Genomic DNA, 26039 nt, shown 5'->3' with positions numbered 1-26039 from the left:
TAAAGTGAAAATGTTCAAGCAAAATTATTTTTATGGATGGATGTAAGTTTGATAATGTTATTACAGTGCAAGGAGCTTCCTGCTTTGAATTCCACGACAACTTTTTTTAAAACAGTGCGTTCTTGATAATTTATGTCGAAGAGGAATACATTCTTTGGAAAGAAGTCAATGAACACTATAGTGTGAAGAACAAACACCTATAACGCTCACCCTTAATAAGATGCATGACTTCCTTTCTCTGCAATGATTGCAACAATCGTAGGGAGACATCCTTTTTACAAGAGTAAGAAAGCGATCAATAATAATTTTGAACCATTCTTTCTGTAGGCATATTATGAGGTCTTGGACTGTGATAGCATGGAGGTCCCTTGACCTCACTCGACGCTCCAGTTCATCCCACAGATATTCAATTGAGTTGATATCAGGGCTCTGTGGAGGCCAATCAAATTTGGGGATATTCATCTCCACAAACCATGAAGATACAGTAACAGCAACCTTATGACATGGTGCATTGTCTTGTTGAAAGAGACAATAATCAGTTCTGCACAAATGCCAGGAAAGTAGGAAGTATGGCATTGTTCAGAATGTTCAGCTACAACTCGAAGATCAATGTTTGTGACACCACATATCATCAGACCGCCACCTCCGAATTTCATGGTTGGGGTTACGCACTCTGGTAAGAGACGTTTACCTGGTTGGCATCCATCACACCCACACCCGTCCATCTACTCGGTGGAGAGTTTAACGTGATTGGTCGCTCTATAGCACAGCTTTTCAAGCGTCCACGTCTCACTACACGTTCTTTGCCACTGAAGACGACACTCCATGTCCATGTTAGTTCGGGTAATGCGGGGCTTGCATATTGCGGTCCTACCATGGAAACCCATGTTGTTAGTCCCCGTTCTGAATCTGCACAAAAGCAGATTCTTGTTCCAATCGATGCCCCGGGACTCCGCATTGAACGTGTAGGCCAACTAACCGCGTTTTTTTTTTTCATATTATCTTTCGTAACACACAACGGTCACGTTCGGTGAGCTTGAAGTCGTCCACTTCGGGTAGCAGTTACAGTTGATTCCCTGTGTTGTTATCGCAGTATGATATCACTGACTGTTGACCTGGGATGGCCAATTTGTCAACAGTTTACTCAGATAGTCCTGCAACATAGAATCCTATTCCAGTGCCTCTTTCAAACTCCGTCAGGGCCTTTCTCACATCCAGTTCAACCGGACACTGTTGCACTGACTTGGGAGCATCATATTCCTCCATTTCATACCGGCTGAAAACATAAAGTCGCTTCATGGCATGGTGCACCTCTCTCATGGGGATGTCCGTTTACTTCTTTCCAAGCAGTGTGTATGAATAGGTCCATGGCAGTCTACTAGTTGATAGCGATCATCTTTATGGACACCAGTGGTATATTTTTTCTTCATTTCAGCGTTTTGGTTCTTTTATACTAAATGCTATTTTCTTTTTCATTTCTTTTAGTGTTATCAGTTTGTTATTTTTTTTCCTATGAGTGCAACATGAAAATTAATCCTTAGCTCAGCTGCTAATGACAGTGATGCACTTTTGGCGGGGGTGGGGAAAGACCTGGGTTCGAATCCTGTCTAGGATGTGAATAATCTTTATGAGATTTTCAGTTGATTAGCCAGTAACATAAGAAAGTGGAAGGATTGGATTTTCATGCAAGAAACTGAGGATTTTCGTCCGAAAAAACAGAAAAACATATTAAGAGGATGCACAAAATTGATGGACACATTGACCTTGCAGATCAGATTAACCGCACTTTTGTAGTATTAATTGAGTTTCCTAAAAGTCAAGTTACTTGGCTGTGACATCGTTAAGCCTAACATATTGAATGAGATGTAGGAATATACATGGTCTACATATGCATCATGACTTCTCCTTGTTATTTATGTCCACTAGAGAGCTTTCCTATTTTCTTTTATCGCATAATGGTACAAAAATGATGTGATGCCATTGGAATTGTCTGCAACTAGGCAGAGTGGTAGAGATTATGTTTTCTCTAGCGAGTAGCTCTGTTGTCGAATCCTAATAAAGCATGGATGTTTGTGGATATCCTTAAGTTGTAGAGCAGTTTCATCGTCATGTGTGAGAGCTCTCCGCTCATTGGAAGCCCCAAGTGTCATGAAAAGTTATGTGGTCTCTAGAACAGGATTTAAGGATTATCCAACTCTTATTCCACACGTGATACTCGTGTGGAGTAAGTTTACAGCCTACGTAGATGGCATTCTCATAATAAATAAATAAAAATGAAAACAAATGTCATTCCATCTGGTAATATTCATGTGTTTTTAAGTATGGTTTTGTATCCGAATATTAATCCTTACCATAGTTCTTTCATTCACATAAAAAAATGCAAAAGAATTTGCCCATTTTTAAAAATTCTTCTGGTACCATCTCTCATCATTAGTTTCTTTTCCTATTATCACATCTCGATCAGCCTTCATATTTGACGATATTAGCCCCACTTCTTGGATAATCCTGTTACTTTTTTGCAACATGTCATGAAAGGAGTTTTTTCTTTTCTTTTTATTTCTTACGTGATTAGTGAATGCATGCATGTGAGTTCAGTGAACTTTATACAATTCTGTAAACGGGGGGGGGTGCTATTTTATTTATTATTCTTTATATATCTATTTTTTTTATTATATACCTTATTATTTTCTTTATGTCTCTATTTTATCTCTTTATATCTCTGTATGGATCTCTTTACGCTATACTGCTTTCCGCACTTGCCTTCTTATTCTTTGAACACCAAAAAATTATTTGATTAAAAGCTGCGCCACTGATGTCCGTTTTCTAGTAACAAGAAGTGTAAAATGCGTCCAGTAGTTTTCCTATTACATTCAAGTTATCTCCGATTAATTAATATCTGCAGTCGTGTCTACTATCTATCCTTTACTATCCTTTCTCCTGGGTCCCCGCTAATAGGCTCTAATAATTTTTTTCGGAACAGTGTATCAAGAAATTAAGTATCAGGTGACACTCTATTAATATTCAAACAACAAATTTAATTCACATGAAACAATTTACACTAAGTTTGCAGTAATAAAATAAAACATCTCAATTCGGATCTGTATAAATCAATTAGCTAAATTCCCCCATTCATTCATACAAATTATGTCATATAAATCACTAATTCTCTCATTATAACACAAATTATTTACGCTGAGCAATGGTACATATTACGTAACTGTTAACTCTTAATTATCATGCACACAGACCAGATCTTTTACACACAAATGCTCCTTCCTTTCTATGCTAGGAATATTCTATAGGCAAATTTTTACCAATTGGCAAACAGTTACACTCTGACTTATTACACATACAAATTCCTGACGATTATTTACTTTCTAATCTGCAACTGTTAATTATGCCTATTTAGGTCAGCTTCTACTTGACAGTCCACTAATAAAAGTTCTCCTAAAAAACTCAAAAAAAAAATTGAAAAAACAATTGGAAAATTGTTTTTCCAATTTTGGAAAAACATTTGGTGGCAACTACCCTCTATGGATCTGCCTTCACACTGGAGTTCTGTTCCTTTTTCTTCCGTGTCAGGTTTTTCTTTCCCTGCTTATGCCGGCGATAGATTTGTTGACGGCCTGCGAAGTCTGTGTCATCCCGGGGCACGGATGGAGGTTCTTCGGCTTGCGAAGTAGTTACATGTGCGTCGAAAGCAACGGAGCAATTCCCTTCCGCTCGAAGTTTTCTTCTCCTTGGACTATAGCTCCCGGCGTAGAGTTGTCATCAGGGGTCTATGCGTTGCCTGGCAGATCGGATCCTCTCATCCTTCCTTTAGGTCTCTGGCATATTTTCTCCTGAAGTCGCGTTCCCGATGGCGTACATCTGACGGATAACTGCCGACGACTTCTTGACGACTGGCCGACGACCTCTGGATCATCGATTAAATTTTCTGGATCACTCTCACTTTTCGCCAACGCCTTTTATTCACTCACTTACGAATCCTTGCACGGAGATATAGGACCCCCGAACATTTCGGTGAAATCCCTTGATCCTTTTCTCTGACTGACCCTTCCTTTGTTTTTCTCCAACACTCCCGAAATTCTATTCGTTCTGGCAGCGAACATTTGTTTGAAACTTTTGTCGGTTCACCGATCACTGTCCTTGAGCGTTTCCATGTAGAATACACACACAAAATTTTATGTCTTTATAAGGAGCCAAAAATACACTGTTTACTAGTGGCAAGGTATTGCCTTAATCCTACACCTTCTAGAATATTCCCTTATTTGATGGAGAGCATATACAATTCCCATAGGGATTATTTACATTTAATAAAAATCTATGTACAGGTTACAGTTCTTACTGGGTTTGACCTTTGTAAAATTTTATGTAAAATTGCCTTGTCTTTATGGAGCTACATAAATATTTTTACAATTCCGAATTAAATGTTGCTTGTATATATCATTTTGTATAGGTTCCCAGTTCAATCAATATATTTTTTTTTGTTCTGTTTTATATGAATGGGACTGTGTGTGTGTGTGTATTGTGAAGCAGTTGCAAACAGGACTAATAGAATATTTTTAATAAACGATAACTAAAGAATTTTTTTTAACTTTAAGAAAACACAGCAGAATATGAGTAATATTAAGCACCATGTAATGTAGTTAGCGATATATTCTAAAAAAAAATTAGTGTTGTTTTTATTGTTCTTCCTTCTCATTATTTATGGACTTTTCCTTCTTGGAATTTTAACGAGAATCATTAAAATTCCTTTGATGATTTTCACATGAAGTAATTTTTCTCCAGATAACAATACAGTACTATTAATCACTTTATACATATATTCAAAATTGAACACACGAAACTTAAAAAAAATCAGCGCATATTATTTAAGAGAAAGATCACAAACAAGACAGAATTAAGATTAAATTAGGAACAAGATTACATGTCATGGTTATGCTTACCTTGGATTTTGTCTAAACTAAAGGTAACCTATGCTAATTCATCATTACTCTGCATTAGACGAAAATTAAAAAGTATCAGTTATGTAAAAATAATTAATAAGAAGCAGGACTTGGAAAAAAATAAATGAATAATCAAATAATTCAGAATATCAAGGGGATTTATTATCCCCTTAACTTAATTTAGAATATCATTTAGAAAAGTAATTAAATTAATTTTTCTTCATAATTTCCTATTTTTTTGTTTTTTCTTATTGAAACAGGGTTTAATATGAATGTTACTCTTTTAGGAGTTCACGGCCTTCTACACGAAGCTCTCAGAAGATGGGTGGATGCATGCAAGTTCGGAAAACAGAAGTTGCTTCAAAGAAAAATAGTGGAGGCCAACTTAAAAGAAATAGGTAGTTCTCTCTCTCTCTCTCTCTCTCTCTCTCTCTCTCTCTCTCTCTCTCTCTCTCTCTCTCTCTCTCTCTCTCTCTCTCTCTCTCTCTCTCTATTTCGTTCGTTTCTTCTATGGTACTATAAACAGGTTTCAAAAAACACTTGAAGATTCAAGAAAGAAACACACTGGAGACAACTATGAGCATCAATAAGAAGTAATTCCAATTAGAATTCAGACGCTCATTCTCTATTCCATACAAAATCCGGGAACACTGTCCATGCCTTGGCCAAGGCTTGGCTAGTTTGGGGAATCTATGCCTTGGCCAAATGCGTGGATTCATTCAATTCAATTCAATGATCCAAGATGTGAATTGACCAAAAGACCAAATAGAGAAGATTAATTTTTGTACTCTCCTTGAAGAAGGATCATTCTGATCCCTCGCCTTTCATCAAAACGAAATCGGAAGAATTCTGACTAGCCAAACAAGCCACCTGGTCCCTATTATATCTCTCCTGTTGTTCTAAAAACTTGTGTTTCAAAATTAGTGCTTATCATAAATTGGCTTTTCAATCTTTTCTATGTACATGATTGGCATCTTGACTGACAAATACTTATATCAGTAATACCACTTTAGAATTAGTAACAAATCAAAAGTAGAGTGAGAGATCAAGCAAAGCGGCAATTTTCCTTCTAGTAGAAAAAAAAATCATGTGCGAGTAAGGCACAAAACTTTCTGCTGAAGAGCGTGTTTCCTAGCAATAAACGCAACATTTATGCTTCAGTTGGAAAGACATGAATTCGAATCAGGTGTAAAGCCCAAATCTTTTATAAGGGATTTTACTGGTCATTTAGCCAATCACGCGAAAGTAATGGGATTTTCTCACCTGGAAATTTGTTTATCTTCTGAAAACAGGAAACCAGATGGAAGGCCACAAACATTTAATCCTACATAATGCATTTCATAGCCTTTGTCGATTTGCCCGTAATTCCAACCAAAGTATACCAACCAAACAACTCGTTTTTTGAAGAAAGCATCTGATAAAGGCAGTTCTTCAGCTGCCTTTTGAGATGAGGAAAAGATAATTAAAAGAAAACTTTGACGAAGGAAGTAAAAATACTCAGATTGCATTATGTTTTGTTGTTGAAGCAGTTCATAATCTTATTAACTGAACTAATTTTTTTAATGCAAGTCCAATCCATGAAAACTTGATAACCTATAGCATATTTGGTACCATGCGTAGTAGAATAAGAGCTAAATAATCAGAACTCTTCTCTAAGAAACAAACATTGAGCTTTTTGGTTTCCAAGTCATTTCAGGCCTCCTAAATGGTTGTCTCATATCGGAGGCGAAATCATGTCCACTCTATCTGCAGAGGCAAGAATAAGACTTACTGATGAATGCATTCATCTGTGTCTTATGAAGAATTTCTCAACATTCTGATAATTATCGATACAATCTTTCTTGAAATGTGCTTAATTCGGAACTATCGAAATTTTTGGCAATAATCTTACGCAAATGTCCTCCGCAGATTATCATTTAACTATGACATAGGTTCTTGTCAAGAAGTTCGACAAGTTCCGAATTGAGCATTTCAACGAAGTTTGCTTCGATAATTATAATCATGACCAGAATAAGGAGAAATTCTTCCCAAAATACAGGAAACAGTGCCTACAGAAACATGTCCCAAACTTTATGCAGCTGGAGGCGATTTTTTTTTTCAGTATAATATTTTGCGTTCTAATTATTAAACAAAAATATATGCATGTGAGTAATTTGCTGAATCAAATAAATCAATTTTTAATACCATAAAAATCTGATAATTTTACTAGTCTTCGACATCCGTTAGGCAATTATTCCGGACCAATTAATGTATGCGCATATTATTAAATTCAATAAACAATAATTACACGAGAAGGAATTTGCAGGACCCAAAACCGTTTTCTTCTAAAACAACAGCCCACAACCATCAGCAGTGTTGTGGTAGTTGTGATAATTGTGTGAGCGCAAATTTTCCTCTCTCAACATATACAGGGTGTTCGGGATAAATTTGACATATTTATAATTAATTATATTTTTCCGTAAGTTACATGTATTAACACACACTTCTCTTCATTTAAAAGTTTGGACCCTTCTTCATTCATATACAAGATGTCAGAAAGGATGGATAGCTGGAACCCACCTGAATCGTGGAAGAGAATAACTTGTATCATGATGATTCGTGCCCGCCATCAAAATAAGGATATTACGACTGCTGCCCAATGCTCCCTGAATACAGTAAAAACAATCAGGCATGAACTAGAGACTTGCAATGGTGACTACGAGGATGTAGCAAGAAGAAAGATCCGTAGCAGACGATCTGATTGCGTTCGTACAGCAGAATTCCTCGCAAATCTGCAGGAACAGGTGTTGAAGAACCCTAGCATTGGAATTCGGGCTTTGTTCGTGGAGTTGCTAACTGTAGTCAAGCCCTGGATAACAAGGGTAGCCAACGGTAGGCCGTATGTATGGCAGCAGGATTCGGCCCCTTGCCACACCTCTGGGAAAAGTCAAAAATGGTTGTCTGAAAATTTCTACGACTTCACCAGCCCAAATGTTTGGCCTCCAAACTCCCCAGACCTTAACCCCATGGATTATTTTGTATGGGGCGCAGTTGAAAAAGACACCAATCGCACTTCCAGTAATACAAAAGCCCAGTTAATGGATAAAATTAAAACAGTTTTTGCGGCCCTTCCCAGGGAGACTGTAGCATCAGCTTGTTCGAGGTTCCGAAGCAGAATTGAAGCTGTGATCGATGCTAATGGTGGTTATTTTGAGTAAATCTTGTTGATAGTATTGTAATTAACTCTGCCTGTAATGTTTTTTTGTCAATTCATTAAATTTAATAGATACAAAGAAGATTTTCTTTTTCCTTACGAAACTGTCAAATTTATCCCGAACACCCTGTACATGTAACTGACTTTTCCGGGATTAAAAAAAAAAAAAAAAGGAAAGGAAAAGAAAAGAAAAGAAAAGGAAAGAAAGAAAGAAAAAAAGAAGGAAAAAATTCGCTTTTTTGTTGAGTCAAAAAAGTTTCAAGAATAGTTTGGGGAAACATGGTTCTGCTTATTAGCACGTCCTACACTCAGATCAAGGATTCTGGATGCAGCTCTTTTTCCAACAGCGACTTATGGATGTGAGGCCTGGAACTTAAAGAAGTCTGATAAGAAAAGGATAGCTGCTTTTGAGATGTGCTGCTAAAGAAGGCTCTTGAGGATGTATACTGAAAGGTCGACAAACGGATGGTGCTAGAAAGAATCGGCAGAAATTTAGGATATTAGCAGAATGATAATAACCTTAAGGATATTAATAGAAGAAAGTGGAAATACTTTTGGCACATTGAAAGGATGGAAGGAGGACTTCTCAAAACAGTAATAGCAGGTAAAGTTCCTGGAAAATGGTAAAGGGCTAGACCCTCAATGAGATGGATGGATGGTGTGTGGAGTGACTGATCTTCAGAAAGTTGAAGGCTCCAGAGGGCATATAGCAGGACCACGTGGCGAGGACAAGTGTGGCATATCACCGAGCAATGGAGTGACCATACGGCATCTGATTGTGTCCAATGAATAAACGGATGGGCAGTCTCTCGCGTGCAAGATTTATTGTTGAATCACTTTCAACAACTTCTCAATCCCGTTTACGCCGTGCAGTTTTAAAAGTTATTGGAAATCTCACTGATTTTTTATTACAATTGTACTTTTAGCAACCCTTGTTATTTCAGTTTAAAATGTCTATATACCTTCTTAATGACTGAAATACATCATAGCCTGTGAGGGAAATTCTCCACCAATTTCTGACAGATACATGCAAACACATCTTCTTATGCAACCGTAAAAAAAAAAAAAAAAAAAAAAGATGCAACCGTGAAAAATTTAAATGAATAATTTTTCGGTCTCCTGTTCTGCTTATTATTTTAATGATCAAATATATTAAAATTGGAATTGCCAAATGTCCAGTCAAGGTGACATTATTGCGTTTAGTCAAAGCTTTCGTACAGGGCAGAGAAACAGCTGCGTATTTTACTACAGCATTGCATAAACCGAGGTGTGTGTGTGTGTGTGTGTGTGTGTGTGTGTGTGTGTGTGTGTGTGTAAGAGAGAGAGAGAGAAAGAGAGAGGGGGAGAGGGGGGGAGGGGAGAGTTTTCGCGCGGAAGTATATTCTCCATTAATATATTGCCAGTTTTAGAAATTAACTCGAAAAAAAAAAGATGTCCAAGATATTCACAGATTCATTTATTCCTTTTAATTTCCCATTTGTATACATGCACGAAATCAACAGTACATTAGTACTGTGGCGACTAAGGATTATATACATGATTCCTTTAATTGGTGCTTTTTTGTTTCGTTGGTCTGACAGGTGTTTCGAACTGTTGGTTTTTCATCAGAGATCAGACAGAAACTTTAAGAGAAGAAAAACTCCCGTATATTGCCTGTTAATACGCATTAATTTAGTTCGCCCAAATTAACCTTTTTTTGGGCTCTGTTTTTCAATAATTATAACAACACAGCAACTGGAAGTTCTCTTATGAAAAATGCAACTCTTTGTCTTATGATTCCTTAGGTATTAAACACACTTTTTACTCTATTAAGATTTCTTCTTGATCGCTAATAAGAACAAACACTTCCAAAATACTCTCAGACCAAGAAAAACAATTAAAACCCAATATAGGAACTCTTTGACAGATTGGTTGGTTGGTTGGTTGGTTGGTTGGTTGGTATCTGGTCTATTGGCTAAAGAACAGTAAGGTCATACTGCGCCATAGCAATGGTTAAAGCAGTAACAAGATCAAAGATTACAGCCAGTGTCGGTACCAGGTTATTTTGCGCCCTAGGAAAAGTTTACGAGTGCTCCCCTTATTTCATAAACTAAAATGTTTCTAATTGACATTAACCAAAATAAATTGTCTTTCAAGTTAAATTAATAGGTAAATTAATAGGACTTTTTTATTTTCATTTTTAATTAATTTGAAAATTCTCTGTTATAATTCCTTTACAAAAAAAAAAGTTATAAAATACCAAAAAATTTAATATTTTAAAATGTTAACGTTTTAAAATATCTATCTTAACTGAATTTTAAATAGCGGTAAGTTCAAATCATTTAGGTAAGGAACAAAAAAGAACCAAGAGTTATATGTAAAATAGTGTGATGTGTGAGGGATAAGGAAAAAGAATCGATACCTAAATCATATATCACTATTTAATTTTGATATTTTAGTAAAGTAATTAAAACATATCTTGAAGTTTTGCGCCCCTTCATGGCTTGAGTTCTAGGTAGTTGTCTAGGGTGCCTAAATGGTAGCGTCGGCCCTGATTACGGCAATACGTAAATAGTCAAAGATAAATTAGTAAATACTATGTATGTACAAAAGTTAAGAAATACGGTATCTACGAGTTCATATGGATACTTGCATTGCTTAACTTAATTTTTGTACATACATATTATTTCCTACTTCATCTTTGACTATTTATGTATCACTATAACTTTCGACCTTGTGTACTGCTGTAACTTTGCTGTTATAGTATTTATATGTAGAGTCCGCATTTCTTAATTTAATTTTTGTAAAAATTTAAATAATATTATTGTTAAACATGTAAATAAACTTACCGTCAAAGGTGACAGAAGTACACAAAGTCAAAGGTTATAGCAGAACCTACACAGTCAAAAGATAAATTAGTAAATAATATGCAGGTAGAAAAATTAAGTTAAGCAATGTAGTATCTACATATAAATAAAATTACAGTGAAATGTGTTTGTAAAAATTAATTATTTGTAAAAGATTATATACATCATACAGTCTCTTTGAGTCTGATAACATCTGCCTTAGTGTTATGGCTTAGCTAGATGGGTAAAATTTCATTCCTTTCTCGTGCGAAGTGCTGACGCTCCACTAGAATTTGACGAATGGTAAGATATGTGTCGCATTTTTCACACAAAAGAGGGTCATCAGCCCTCCGTAAATAAGAATATGAAAGATCAGTGTGACCCATGCACAGCCTAGCAAGAACAACTTCCTCTCTTCTCTTTCTATATTGACTGGAATGCCAATGCTTAATTTCAGGTTTAATATCATATAATTTGTTTACCAATGCTTCCTGCCATGGTGATTCCCACTGAGCAATTAGCTTTGATCTTATAAACTGTCTGTGGTTTGTATATGGTACTGTCAAATAGTATGTGGATAAAGTACGAGCTGATCTAGCAGCTGCATTTTCCAGTGTGGCTTGGAATCCAGAACAACCGAACATCAAAATGAAGGGTTTTCACTTCATACAGCATGGATTGGATTATACATAGGAGAGAAGATACCCTGTAATGAGCTCAATGAGTCTGTATAAATCACATACTTTTGATAGCGGTTTTCTTTTATATGGTGTACAAACGCAAGCTGAATGGAACGCAATTCTGATGTATAATTACTGCAATCAGGTGGGATCTAGTTGGAGATAGTAATGTTAGGAAGGAAACAGCAGCACAGTCAATACGGGTGTCAGTTCTTAAACCATCAGCATCAGGGCCGGCTGGATGTTTTGCGGGATCTCGGGAAAGTTATTAGTGGGGTTCCAAAATATTTGCAAAAAAGAATTTTTTTATCGAAAAATCATATAATTTTATTAAACATAATTTACAAACATTAATCCATCAATACATCTCTGAAACATCAAAAATTCTATTATCAAATTTTCTTAGAAATTTGAAAGTGCTGGACTCTCTGAGCACGGGGCCTTGGTCCGAGGACAGAAAATCTGACTTCTGAGTCTGCCCTGATCAGCACAGATGGGCAAGAAATTAGACTGTGCTGCTCTGTATGCGTTAAACAATTGCAGGTAGACAGATAACGGAGTATAAGACTTCACAGTGAGAGGTTGCAGGATGAAGTGCAAACCTGCTATGGAGGGATAGACCTGAGACCTCTTATGTTTGAAGTAGGCAATACTGTTAACATTTATGCCAATAGTTTGCATAGACTCTTTAACACGCATACCAAAAGGTATGGCAGTCTGAATTACGTGATATTCAGCTTCCCAATGCAGAGAAAAGAGAGTCCATGTAGGATGATCTGGAAGAGATTCTATCTTTAGTAAGGCATAATCTGTGATGGTTGGATCCCATCCAACCATCACAGGTTATTCTGCCTTTCGAAACGATAGACTTGAGACCAATGAATATCTACATCCCATTCAGTAGAGGACTGAGTTGAAAGTTCAATGCTCTCTTGCAGTTTTCTCTTAATTGACGAATGTTCCCAAGGAACGTTAAGTTTAAAGATGAGTCCCAAGAACTTGGCTTCTGTTGATACTGGAATAACAGTTCGTCCAATTCTTAATTCAGGATATGTGAAGACTGCATTTTCGACGAAATGTACATAGACACATTTTTCTGTTGAAAACGTGAACCCATTACTAAGAATCCATAGAAAAACTCGATCAGTTACATGAAAGACAACTGAAGTTATCTTTCAATTAGCCTCATGTTACGAGAGTGGCAGTAAATTGTGAAGTGATCAACATATAATGCATTGTCTAGAGTGGGAGGAAGCTGGTCAGTGACTGAGTTAACTTTGATAGCAAAGAGCGTCACACTTAAGACAGAGTCTTGGAGAATACCGTGTTCTTGATGAAATGGTCGAGATAGCGTACTTCTCGCTCTAACTTGGAAATTTCACCCGGACAGAAAGTTTTTAATAAATGCAGGAAGGTGTCCTCTGAGACCTAGGTTCAGTTTTAGTTTCAGTTTTATCAGTTTATTATCATTCCCATCACGTATACAAGATATTTATATTATACAGTTCAAGTTGTACAATTCAATGTACAATATTATACAATACAATTCAAGTATTACTCCCATTTTCTGTTGGTACTTACACTTATTTTTAGCTATTTATTTTGTTATTACCTTGATTACCTTGAAGGACCTGTGTTTCACTTAGGATTTCTCCATGAGTGTGCAAGTCACAAAGATGCCGCCAATGATCGCGATCTTGAGCCTCTCTCTTCCATGTTATACCCATAGATTTCACTAGTGGATCTTCCCATCTTGTAGGTGGCCTCCCTGGTTTTCTCTTTATTCTTGGTTGGCAGTTGAGTATTCTATATGTCCATCTGTTATCCCTGAGTCTGGCAATGTGACCTGCCCATCTCATCTTGTTTTCATATACTGCACTTACCACATCTTTTATGCCTGATCTCTTTCTTAGTTCCGTGTTTCTGACATGCTCCATTTTGCTGATGTTACAAATCCTGCGTTCTATTGCACGCTGAGTTATTCTGAGAGTCTCTTCTTCTTTTCTTGTTGTGTTCCATGTTTCTGATACATATGTGCGTGATGGTAGAATATCACTATTAAATAGTTTTGCCTTCGGAGAGATGTCAAGATTTGGATCAGTAAGTGTTTCTTTTATTCTGTTGAATGATAGCCATGCAGCTTTCTTTCTTTTTGCTAGTTCTTCAGATAAATCGTGATTCATTTTTATTGTTTGTCCTAAGTGCGTGTATGAGTCAACTTGTTCTATAGGGATGTTATCAATACATAGGTGACTGTCACTCGTGTAGATGTTTTTAATCCATTTTGTTTTTTCTAGATTCATTTCTAAGCCTATCTTACTGCTGTTTGTGTATACTTTTTCACCCATTTCGTCTAGGTCTTTTGGGTTGGGGATATCAGTACTAGATCATCGGCAAACATAAGGATTTGTAGTTTTTCACCATCTATGCTTATTCCTCCGTTTAAGTCTATTTTGTTTTTTTTTTTCAGAATGTATTCTAAAGTGCTGGTAAACAGATTTGGGAAGATCACATCGCCTTGGCGGACCCCCCCTCCTCTCTTTATATCTATATTTATAGGTTGATCAAATAGGGTTATTTGTGTGGTCTGATTTTTGTTAATTTCTTTTATCATGTAAGTAGGGTCCACATTTATTTCCAGTAAAGCACTGATGATTGCATTGTGTTCTATGGTACCAAATGCTTTATTAAAATCAATAAAGAGGAAACATAGAGAGAGTATTCTCTGCATTTTTCTGTTAGTTGTGAAATAACCTGGATATGATCAATTGTGGAGAAGCCTCTTCTGAATCCTGCCTGCTCTCTGCTGGAGTTGTCTTCTAGAGTGTTTTGGATTCGGTTCAGTATTACTCTGTTCATGATCTTATATATGTGAGAGAGTAGACAGATTGGGCGATAGTTTTTTATGTCTTCCTTGTTCCCTTTTTTGAATAGAAGTATGGTTTTTGAGGTTTTCCATTCCTCTGGAATCTTTCTTTCTTTGAAGTACCACGTGAATCTGGCAGCCAAGGCTTTGAAAATAATTGGTCCACCTTGCTGGATTTCTTCAGCCTTAACATAATCAAGTCCTGAAATTTACTTCCTTTACCTTCACTCATTTTCTTAAGGGCATGTTCTATTTCTTCTGGAAGTACATCTGGTATATTGCTTGGTTTTGGAATGATAGGTTCTGAAACTTGGCACTTAGTTGCATAGAGATCATTATAAAAAATTCTGTACAATTTCTATCCTTTTTCTATTGATATGTTTTTCTCCATTTTGATCCCGTAAAGCAGATGGAATTGATTGTTTAAAATTTAAGTCGTTCTCTATTTTTTTCAGGCTGGTTTTTGCCTGCACTGCTTCTCTTAGTTTTTGTATCTGAAAGCTTTGTAGTTTTCTGGAATTCTTTTCCTTAGTAACTTGCAGATAATTTTGTATTCTAGAAAATTTTCTTCAGATTTCTTCAGTTCTTTTCTCTTTTTCAGTAGTTCTATAGTTTGAAGTGAGAGTCGTTCTCTTTTCTTTTGTTTCATAACAATTTCAGATTTTTTCTTGCACTGCTTGAATTTATTGCTAAAGTCAATATAGTCACCATTTATGTAACAGTTCTTAATAGTCCATTCGGTCTCTTCCATGTACTTCCTGAACTTCTGGTAGTTTATTTGTTTGGGTTGTCTTTTGAGGTTTGATATTGTTCTGATATGTTGTACTTTTTTGGTCTATTCTTATAATGGTTCTGAAGAGTCTATGTTGAAGTATGTTTCGCCTATTATACCAACATTTTGTACCAGTCTTTTACAGTCTGTTAAAATGTAGTCAACTTCATTTTCAGTGTCTCCATTCGGTGATTGCCAAGTCCATCTTCTTCCTGGGCGCTTGTTGAAAAAAGTGTCCATGATAAAGAGTTGTTCAGCTGCAGAAAATTCAGCTAATCTCTCTCCTCTTCTATTGCTTTCTCCCAGGCCATGTGGTCCTATAAACTTTTCATCTACTTTTCGACATCCTACATTTTGGCATTAAAGTCACCACCAATGAATGTGTGTGTTGACTTGTAATTTAATGCCTGCTCAAGATTAATGTAAAAATTTTCTATTTCTTGATTATCAGCTACAGATGTTGGAGCATAGCAGGATATTGATTTTATTGTTATATTGTTCTCTATTGCCATTACGAATACACCTATTCTTTCAGATGTGATGTTACAAGAAAGGATCGACTTGGTGAAGATTTAACAATGAAGCCCACTCCGCCTTGTTTGCCATTGTTTGAGGATGCTCCGAGGAGTATCTGTGAGCCATTATGTACCATCCAAGATGTACCATCTTGCTGTCAGTTCTTGCAACCTTTTTGTTTCATTCACTAGCAGGATATCCAGGTTGATATTGGTTAGTTCTTTGATTAATAAATCTATTCTGTAGTCTCTTGCCAAAGTTCGGGCACTGAGGATACTGATTGCCATTTTCATAGATTTAAGAGGCCGCCTGTTTTCATCTGCGAGATTCTTAGCATCTCTGGCCTCACTCGGTGCCTTACTGTAGCTGTAGAAATGTGAATGTAGGCCGCACAAGACTCGGGGCCGTTTCTGTTGTTGTAGTGGAATTTATTTTGTTATAGTTAATACAGAGTTTTTTTATATATACAAGTAGGGTAAAATACATTTCGGATAGTTTCGTAATTTATAATACGTTACTGGTTTTAGTGATAAAGTAAGTTAGTTTATGTGTAACCAAGGGCCGTAGCCATATTGGTTACTAGAGAATTAATTAGCTCGAAACAGTCACTGCGAGTCCAGTGACCGTATCTATGAGGGCTCACCTTACACGGTTCGATTTGATGTACATGTTAATATATTAGTCTCCAAAGTGAATGAACTAGTTAGTATATTGGTACCTTAATTGGATAGGGTATGTGAGTTATACTCTTATACTATACGTTTAAAGTAATTGTCAACATTGTTTAGTCCCATGAGGTAGTCTTTCAATCTTTTTCTGAATGCATATTCTGAGGTTATAGATTTGATTTCATTTGGGAGTTTATTGTAGCTGCTTGTCGCTGGGTATTCGAAGGATTTATGAAAAATTTCTCTTTTTGCCTTGGGTACTACCAGAATGTTCCTGCCACAGCGTAATCCATAATCTACATTATATACCAAGAAACTTTCAGCTTTCCTTTTTACATATAATAGACAACCATAGAGATATAATTTTTGTAGTGGTAGAATATTATGAATGAAAAACAGATCGTTGGTTGAATGTGCGAAGTCAGTAGTGGTTAAGACTCTAATTATTCTGTTTTATATTCGTATTAATGGAAGCAGATTGTTGTAATAATCTCCACCCTAACAGGTGATGCCATATTGCAGTGAGGTTATAGAGGTCTTTTAATATGCCATATCTCCAGGCTGTCATAAGCTTTTCCATGTCAAAGAAGACTGAAACCAAATATTCTTGGTTCAAGAATGCATCTCTTATACAAGTTTCGAAACGGACCAAATGGTGTGCAATTGACCAATGTTACGGAAGCCATTTTTGTATTAGAAAGCAGATCGTTGCTTTCTAAATACCAGAAAAATTTGACATTAACCATTTTCTCAAATATCTTACAAAAACATCTGGTCAGAGCAGTAGGTCAATTATTTGTTTCTGTTGGATCCTTTTCTTGTTTTGGGACAGCAATAACAACTGACGAAAGAAGCCTATCATAAATGGTTAAGCAGTAAAAGATTAGAAGATGAAATTGAATATAAAAGAATAAGAGCCATAGCTAAAAGAGAAGTCAGAAAAAGAATAGAGACTCATGGAACAAAATTGTTTCTAATTTAGAACACGACTTATATAAAATAAGATTCAATGTATATAAGATTTTGAAACACTTAAATACAGATTCTAAATAAAACATAGAATTAAACACAGAATTAACTGTAATTAACTTTATATTTAAAGCAAACCTAGTTCAAAAACTAACCAGACTAAAAGTATACAAAACATTAGAACTACCAGTCCTAATGTATGGAAGTGAAATCTGGACAATAAAACAAAAAGACAAAGATTAATAACATCTGAAATGAAGTTTTTGAGAAAAACTGCAAAGTATACTCCATTTGATCACAAACAAAACGAAGAAATTACAAAAGAATTAAACCAGGAATCAGTAATAGAAAAAATTAAAATATATAAACATAAATGGATGGAACACGTCTAAAGAATGAAAACAGAAAGATTACCAAAACAAGCCTTAAAGTACAAGCCATTAGGAAAAAGAAAACAAAGACATCCTCTTAAAAGATTCAACGATGACTTTTAAGTCCGAAACAGGTCACTCTAGGCCTAAATCCTTGATAGGCATGATGATGATGATAATGATGAATAACAACTGACTTATGCCAGAAAGCCAGAAACCTCTTCAAATATTCTGTTGCATAGTAAAGGAGTTCTACGGAATATGATGGAAGATGTTTTATCATTTCATAATTAGATGTCAACAGGCCTTACTGCACTAGGGTGAGATAGTAAAAGAGCTCTTTTCAGTTCCTCCTTAACAAATGATTGATTGTATGGCTCAAATCCATTGGTAGAAAAATTTAGCCATTGTTTCTCATGCTGCTCTTTAAGTATTAAAAATTGAGGAGGATATGAAGCTGTTGGTGAGATTCTGCAAAAATGTTCTCCCAAAGTGTCTGTAATAGCTTTGGAGTCTCGATTAACACTTATACATTATGGTCTGGATTAACACTTCCATCTTTATCTACATTTCGTGTAACAGATTTTATCACATACAATTTTTTGCACTGGCTGTTTGATTAATTGATGCAGTAAATTGGAACCAGGACTGTTTTTCACTCTGACCTCACATAACGTGATTTGGCCTGAGCACGCTTAAAAGCTATTATGTTTGACGTAGTGAGGATATCTGAGAAATATACCTTATGTTCTGCGTTGATCTTTTTTGACTGCCTGGCATTCTGGGTTCCACCAAGGCGTTAGATAGTGGAAATCGAGATGATGCTCTTGAAATGGAGGCTGTTTCTACCTGGACAATGCTTCATTGTCAGGTGTTTGACTGACTGTGTCAGCATTAAATTTTGTAAGGTGGGATAAAGTGTTCCAGTCAGCCTGATCCGTTTTCCATATGGGCATCCGCGTAGAAGAACATGGTTCCTGTGAAGACATGCAAAGAAGTGGAAAGTGATCGCTTCCCTATATGTTGTCTGCGACATCTCACGTGAGCAGTAGAAGAATGGAAGGGGAGCAGATTGTAAGATCAATTACAGAATATGAATGGGTAGGCATAAAGAAGAAAGTACTAGGTCTATTATTCAAAAGGGATCCTGGGCAGAGCTCTCGTCTTTTAAGTATTGCAGTCCAAGGCAACTCCGATGTTGTGAGTTATATTCTCATAAGCTCTCTGGTCTATATTTTTCAAAACGTTCCACTTTTCATTACATTCGGCTATGAAATAAGAATGAAATTTATAATATTCTCTTTTCTATTAATTTACTTCGCCAGAATGAAGTCCTTTTGGCTCTCTCTTTCAAAACAGGCCGGCAATTTGTTGCACTCTTCATATTTTTCAATATATATATATATATATATATATATATATATATATGATGGACAGAAAAGTCCATCGCTCTGCGCCTAGAAGAACACCAATGTGACATTTCTTAAACAGAGTCCGTGCTTGTGCCCTATCCAACCACGTTTTATTCTCAGCCACTACCAATGTTGAAGGACGCCAGCATCAAATAGACTGGAACTCAACTTCAAACATCCATAAATGCTCCGAAGAATTAGAAAGACGTATCTTGGAATCTGAAGAAATAGCTCTCGATCCTGCCCATCTAAACAGCAATCTCAGTTACAGCCTGCCCGATTCACATAGCTCTGTAATCCAGTTTTGGCGCACTCGTGATATCATTCACACGCACAGTGCTTCACGCCAGAACTAACGCGCGGACTCGATATCAAACACAACTACTACTTGTTCTAAACTCTGTTTTGTCTAAAGTACAATATATTTTTAAGATCTTGTTTTCTCCAACTGTTGTCCAACTGTTACTGTATTCACCTGACGAAGTCAGCATTTCCGATGAAACTAGTAGTGATGAAACCTTGTTATCTCTTGTATTTTTTTCTCGGTGTTTAAGTCAGTTAATAATTTTAAACATATCATTTAACCGAGTCAATTACTCTGTAAATAAATTATAATTATTTTTATTATAATGCCGACTTCGTCAGGTGAATACAGTACCATGGAGAAAACAACATCTTAAAAATATATTGTACTTTAGGCAAAACAGAGTTTAGAACAAGTGGTAGTTGTGTTTGAAATTGAGTCCGGCGTTAGGTTAAGTAAATATAATACAGTAAACATTACTGTATATTTAATCGCAGGATAGTTCACTCATATAAATCTGGTTCGCACTCTCATAATGAAATTTGTTTCTATTGCTGCCTTCATGTATTACATTTACTTAACCTAACTCGTTTTCCAAACAATCTCTTTTCTCATTATTCCAATTTATCATGTATTTGCGTCCAACCGTTACTAATCCGGCGTGACAGTTTCCTGTTTTACAGGTCGATGTCCAAATGGAAAGCGGATATGACAGAATATCACAGCGAAAATCAGGTAGCTACGCTTTGATGCAAGTCATCAGATTAAGGCCAGAAGTACTCATTCGTTGCCTTTCTTTTAAAATTTTTACTTTTTATTTTATTCTTTACCCAAAGCGCTCATTAAATCGTATGTCATAGTAGTTTTTATCCCCCTCCATGTAAACAAAAATATATTTGTATGGTGTAATGTGGAATGCGTTCTTCCGCTGTGAGTCCTGCACCTGTTATCATGATTTCTAGTAGTAACAGCATTCACAAGTTGCCCATCCATCGCTGTTTTGATGATTTCTGGTTTTCTAATGTATACGAATATTCCTGCAAAAATTAGTGTAGGCAATACTATACCTGTATATCATGGATTTGAAAGCATCTGAAAATTATACTTTCTGTGCGGAAAAAAAAAAACGAGAGAGAGAGAGTTGCTTTATCCAGAAAGTAGATACGAATGAGTCAATCAAACACAGAGAAAATCTAGTTCTTTCCCCTTTTTATTCCTCTGTGCTCTGTCCCTTCTAAGCACGATCTGACAGAGTAGCAATAGAGTCATTCGCCAAATCGCCTTGTGATTCTTTACCATCACCTTCCGTTCAATGTATTAATGGTAGCCATGCTTGAATGAGGGATAAGAAGATTGTGGATCGTTACAATGTATTATGTATTTCATGAAGTGTGTTTGCAACTAGAATGGAAAATAATCTAGGGGTGCGACTAGAATGTCTTCCATTCTACACTTTATTTATTTTATTTATTTATTTTTATTTGAAGCCTGTTCTCAAGTTCGTAGATCTCTGGCAGAGATGAGTAGAGTTTTTTCGACCAAGACAAAAGTAAAAGTGTCAATGTTTATGACCATGTAATGGCATTAGTTGTTTACATGATCTGCCTCCCGACAATTAGTTACAGCTCAAAGAGTTCCAGATACAAAAACATGCGTTCTTAGCTGGAAATCTTCGTAGTTATATTTGAGAAATAAAAAGGCGTTACTTTTTTTGAGTAATGAGATTGTAAAGTATCCATAATTATAAAATCACACGTGTACCACAGTAATTTTTTTTTCTGTACAAATATTTCTTCTGACGTATCGTAAAACATCATCAGTGTAAGCGAAGAACAACAGCGAAAAATTTGAACAATCAAACAGGAAGCTGAATGGTCACTTTATACTTCTTTATATTTTATATTACACTTTATATTTACGGTATTACATCTTTCTTCAGACATTGGAATAAGAAAAAAAAATGGCCATTCCCCCCCTCCCCCAATACTTTGGGTTGTTTCAAATATCTTGGATGTGCTGTATCATAAAAGAAGCTGACCAAAATTTCAAATTTTCTAAAGCTGACAGGAATGATCAATAATATTTTCAAATCTAACAAACTTTAAAAGCATACAAGAATAAGAGTTTATAAAGTTTTGGCAAGACCTTCTCGACTGTACGGAAGTGAATTATGGACCATAAAAACTGCAGAAGAAAAAATAATAGAAACTGGAGAAATGAAATTCTTAAGACAAAAACAGAAGCACAGAAATATGTAAAGAACTAAAAATAGATTCAGTATTGGACAAAGTATATGAACGCCGAAAGAAGTGAATTGAACATATGAAAATAATGGCCAGTTCCGGACTACCACAAAAAATACTCTGATACCACCCAATCTGAGGATATAGAAGTCAGGGACGACCAAGGAAAAGATGGAAAGAGACCGGAACAGACCACTGGGCTTAAATCCCTGAAAGGATGATTATGATGATTTATAGGATGCTATATTCGTAGTACATCTACGCACCATCCATCGCGAAAATACAGTATCATAAATTTCTTAGTATATTGAGTACACAAGATTTGTTCCTCCAAAGGATCACTCAAACGGATTTTTGGAAACTATTAAACAAACAGCTTCTTTAATAAATGTCAACAATTCATGAATAACACAAAAATAATATAATTAACAGTCCTCGTATACAGCATTCGAAGGAGAAGTCCACAGAACTCCTGTATGTTATATTAAATACATTTCTGAATGTAGCAAGATTATGAAAAAAAAAAAAAACTCATCGTCACCTGTAAGCCCCATCAACCAAATTCACAATCTGTTATCTTCTCCAAGGACAAACGTTTACAGAATTCATTGAGAAAACAGCAAACTAGTACACAAATAAATGTATAAATATGAACGTTTATTCAAAGTAATTGCCGAATTCCTACTTCATCGACTATCTTAATAATCACTACTCTTCCATCCCTAAAGCTAGGTATGGTAAGGCAATTGGGAAAGTGTTATCCTGAACTGCACTAAATAGGATGTATTTTAAATTTAATTTTAATTTTAAATTTCATTTTAAATTTAATTTTCAGTCCAATGGTGTTTTTCATTCTAACGAACACTCGATGCATGTAAGAGCGATTTTAATGTGACGCAAGCACTCGACTGTTTCCTTTAATGATGTTTTACAATACGTGAGATGAAAACAATAAATAATTTTACTGTGTGATTTTCTAATTAAAATGCGTTAGATCAGTGTTTCTCAACCTGTGGTCACCGGACCACAGGTGGTTCCCCGAAGATGGAACAGGTGATCCGTAGGCAGACTTAAATTAATTAAATAAATATAAATTTTTTAATAATAATTATTATTATTTGACACCTCCAGGGAGTCCTAAGACTCATCGAGGGAGGGCACCTACTCTACAACTCTCTGTCTCCACCACTCTACCTCATCCGCAAACCGCCTCATATACACCGACACCATCTACTGTCCCCCATCACCACTATTATTTTCACAGACAATCACAAACATCCATGCCCACGGCAGGATTCGAACCCACAGCCTTTTGGTTGGAGAGAGGATACGCTAACCACTCGGCCAACTAGGCCAGCATTGAAATCAAATGGGGACTTTAAAAAATCAACAAATAGCGTCAGAATGTTCAAAGGCGGAAGCAATGAAACTATATTGTTCACTTCACCCCTCTTTTATTATTCGTCATTCTACCGCCCCTTTTGTAGCGGCAGAATGACGAATAATAAAAGAGAGGTGAAGTGAATGGCGGTATAATTTTATTGCTTCCCCCTTCCCTTGCTGTTTTGTCAGATTTGAAGTGAACATGCGTTATTCACATTTCAACCAATTGCTTGTTGTTTACTGATTTTTATTATTGAACACTTCCCTCCTTCAACCAAGGCTCAGTATATTTTCAGAAGTGCTAAGTGATACTTGGACAAAGTGTGTCGTGAGTTAACTCCAGTATTTATTTATTTATATATTTTTCGGAAACGATTTTTAATAATAGAAAAGTGGCTTAGAACTAGGACTTTAAAAAGAAGAGCAAATGAATCAGGTGATGCTAACCCTAATTGTGATACAAGTGTTGTAACGGCGAGTAAATCTGATACTATTAAAGTTAAAGAAACAAGCAGTTCAAAGAAAAAACACAGTAGGAAATATAACAGTTCAGATTTGGAATTCGGGCTTACTTGGTGTGGAGATGAAAGTGAACAGAAATCTCAATGTGTTTTGTGTTATGAAGTGTTGTCGAACGAGTGCATGAAACCTGCGAAATTCCGACCACATTTAGAAACTAAACATTATGATGTGAAAAATAAGTCAATTGAATTTTTTCAGCGATGCTTAGGGACATTAAATCACGGGAAAGATATAGTTCCGGCAATGGGTTCCATTAATAGCAAGGCACTGGAAGCATCCTATCTCTTAAGTTTATGTATAGCGAAAACAGGGAAACCTCATTCTACTTCCCGCTATAAAAGATGTGGTAAAAACGAGGTTTGGCAACAAGTTACTAAAAGATGTTGATTTGATTCCTCTTTCAAATGACACTGTCGAGCGCAGAATTCATGATATGGCAGGTGACGTAGAATCTCAGTTAATCGAAAGAGTTAAGAAGAGCCCTTATTATGCGTTCCAAATAGACGAGACTACTGATGTTACAAATGATGCGCAGTTAATATGCTACGTAAGATATGCGCGAGATAACAACATTCATGATGATATTCTGTTTTGTAGAACTTTGCCATCCCGAACAACTGGAGAAGAAATATTTCACACTTTCAATAATTACATCAAAGGGATCCAGTGGGAAAATGTACAGGCTTCTGTTCGGATGGAGCTCGCGCCCTTACAGGCAGCCATAGTGAGGTTGTTTCTATGGTCAAAGAAGCAGCTTCGGATATGAATTGGGTGCATTATAACAGGTCAATTTTCAGTACTCTGCGATGAAATGGGCAGTGGATATACACAACTTTTGCTTCATTCTGAAATTCGCTGGCTTTCCAGGGGTAAAGTACTAACAAGGTTATTTCGATTAGGGCACAAAGTTTTATTATTTGCAAATGAACGTAATTCTGATTTTGCATCACTCCTTGTTGACGAAGCATGGTAATCAACATTATCCTATCTTTCAGACATTTTTTTCGAAATTAAATGAACTAAATCTCTCCATTCAGGAAAATTCTTTAACTGTGTTTGATGTCAACAACAAAATAAAGGCATTCGAGAAAAAACTGGCTTTATGGATTAATTATGTAAAAGACAGACAATTTGTACCTTTTCCAACATTGGAATCCTTTTTAGTGGAAAACGATATTTTTGTTGATTCTGAATTTCTGGAAAGGGTTTTTGACCACCTCAAAACTCCGAAACAGAATTTTGGAACATATTTTCCGAATAACTTTTATAAGAAATTTCTGTGGGTTCGCGATCCTTTTCAGGCTTGCAGTCACGAGAACGACCTTTCATTATCGAAAAAAGAACAGTTAATTGAGCTTTCAAGTGACAGTGGACTTAAAATGAAATTCCGTGATCTTGGTTTGGCTCGATTTTGAATCTCGCCTTCGGTGAGAAGTGAATTTCCCGAATTATCTGAAGAAGCATTGAAAATCGTCCTGCAGTTTTCTACAACCTATCTTTGTGAGAAAGGATTTTTCATCGCTCCTTCAAATAAAAACAACATACAGAAATCGTCTTAGTGTGTGTGCCGATCTTCGACTGAGGTTGACCAATATTGAGCCAGATACCCAGCAACTCTTCAAGGGCCAAGAAGCTCAACCATCTCATTAAAAGTAAGTAGTAACATAATTATATCATATTATATATTCGTTTAATAAAAATTAAAACTTTGTTCAATGATGACACACTTTTAATCGTTTACTTCCAATTTAATTAATTATGTATCAATATGTATCCAAAACAAGCTTTTAGATTTATTATGTTATAAATGGCACGGTTTTTCCGAAGTGTTGGTAATTCCTACATAGGTTTTTAAAAAAATTACAAAACGTCAAAACGACGTATAGGGAAATAAATTAAAAACACTATGTTTATTTTGAAGTAAACTTTAATTCCAACATTCTAAAATGTTATTTTTCTTGCTTTTCTGTTCGCAAAATCGTCGATGACGTTGTCGAAGTCTATTTCATCACTCAGTTGCTGTTATTATAGACAGTATGGAAAGATTTCTTAAACGCCAATAAAAAGTGCCCCCGGGAAGGATCTCTCCCCCCCCCCCCAGCTACGCTTGTGTAACTTAGTAGTCCGTAATTGTTTTAGGCATTTTACTGGTCCTTGGGCTTAGAAAGGTCGAGAAACGCTGCGTTAGATGAATTGTTCATTAATTTATTCATGCAGTTCAAGACAAAAGTGATGTATGCTCTAATTCCAATTTATAAAGCATATTATTATTATTATTATCAACACCCGACCTCCATGGAGTCAGAGACTCATCGTGGGAGGTACTCACTATTGCATACAATGCTCATCCAACCTCGTCTTAAACT

At 36.0% G+C, this 26039-nt stretch overlaps 1 protein-coding gene across 1 annotated transcript in view; it reads left to right on the top strand.

Moving 5' to 3' along the window:
- Nucleotides 1–26039, top strand: part of LOC150109808 (chorion peroxidase-like) — a 197943-nt gene that overhangs the window by 13154 nt on the left and 158750 nt on the right. Inside the window, exon 3 of the mRNA XM_090396224.1 lies at nt 5210–5347. Coding sequence (XP_090252350.1) covers nt 5210–5347 — 138 coding nt within the window. The remainder of the gene's footprint in view (nt 1–5209; nt 5348–26039) is intronic.

Source organism: Typopeltis vanoorti, chromosome 1, assembly GCF_054136105.1.
Source record: "Typopeltis vanoorti isolate ZY-2024b chromosome 1, IOZ_Tvanoo_1.0, whole genome shotgun sequence".
Lineage (NCBI taxonomy): Eukaryota > Metazoa > Arthropoda > Arachnida > Uropygi > Thelyphonidae > Typopeltis > Typopeltis vanoorti.
Note: the sequence above shows the minus strand (reverse complement) of the source record. Positions and strands in the feature narration are given on the sequence as shown.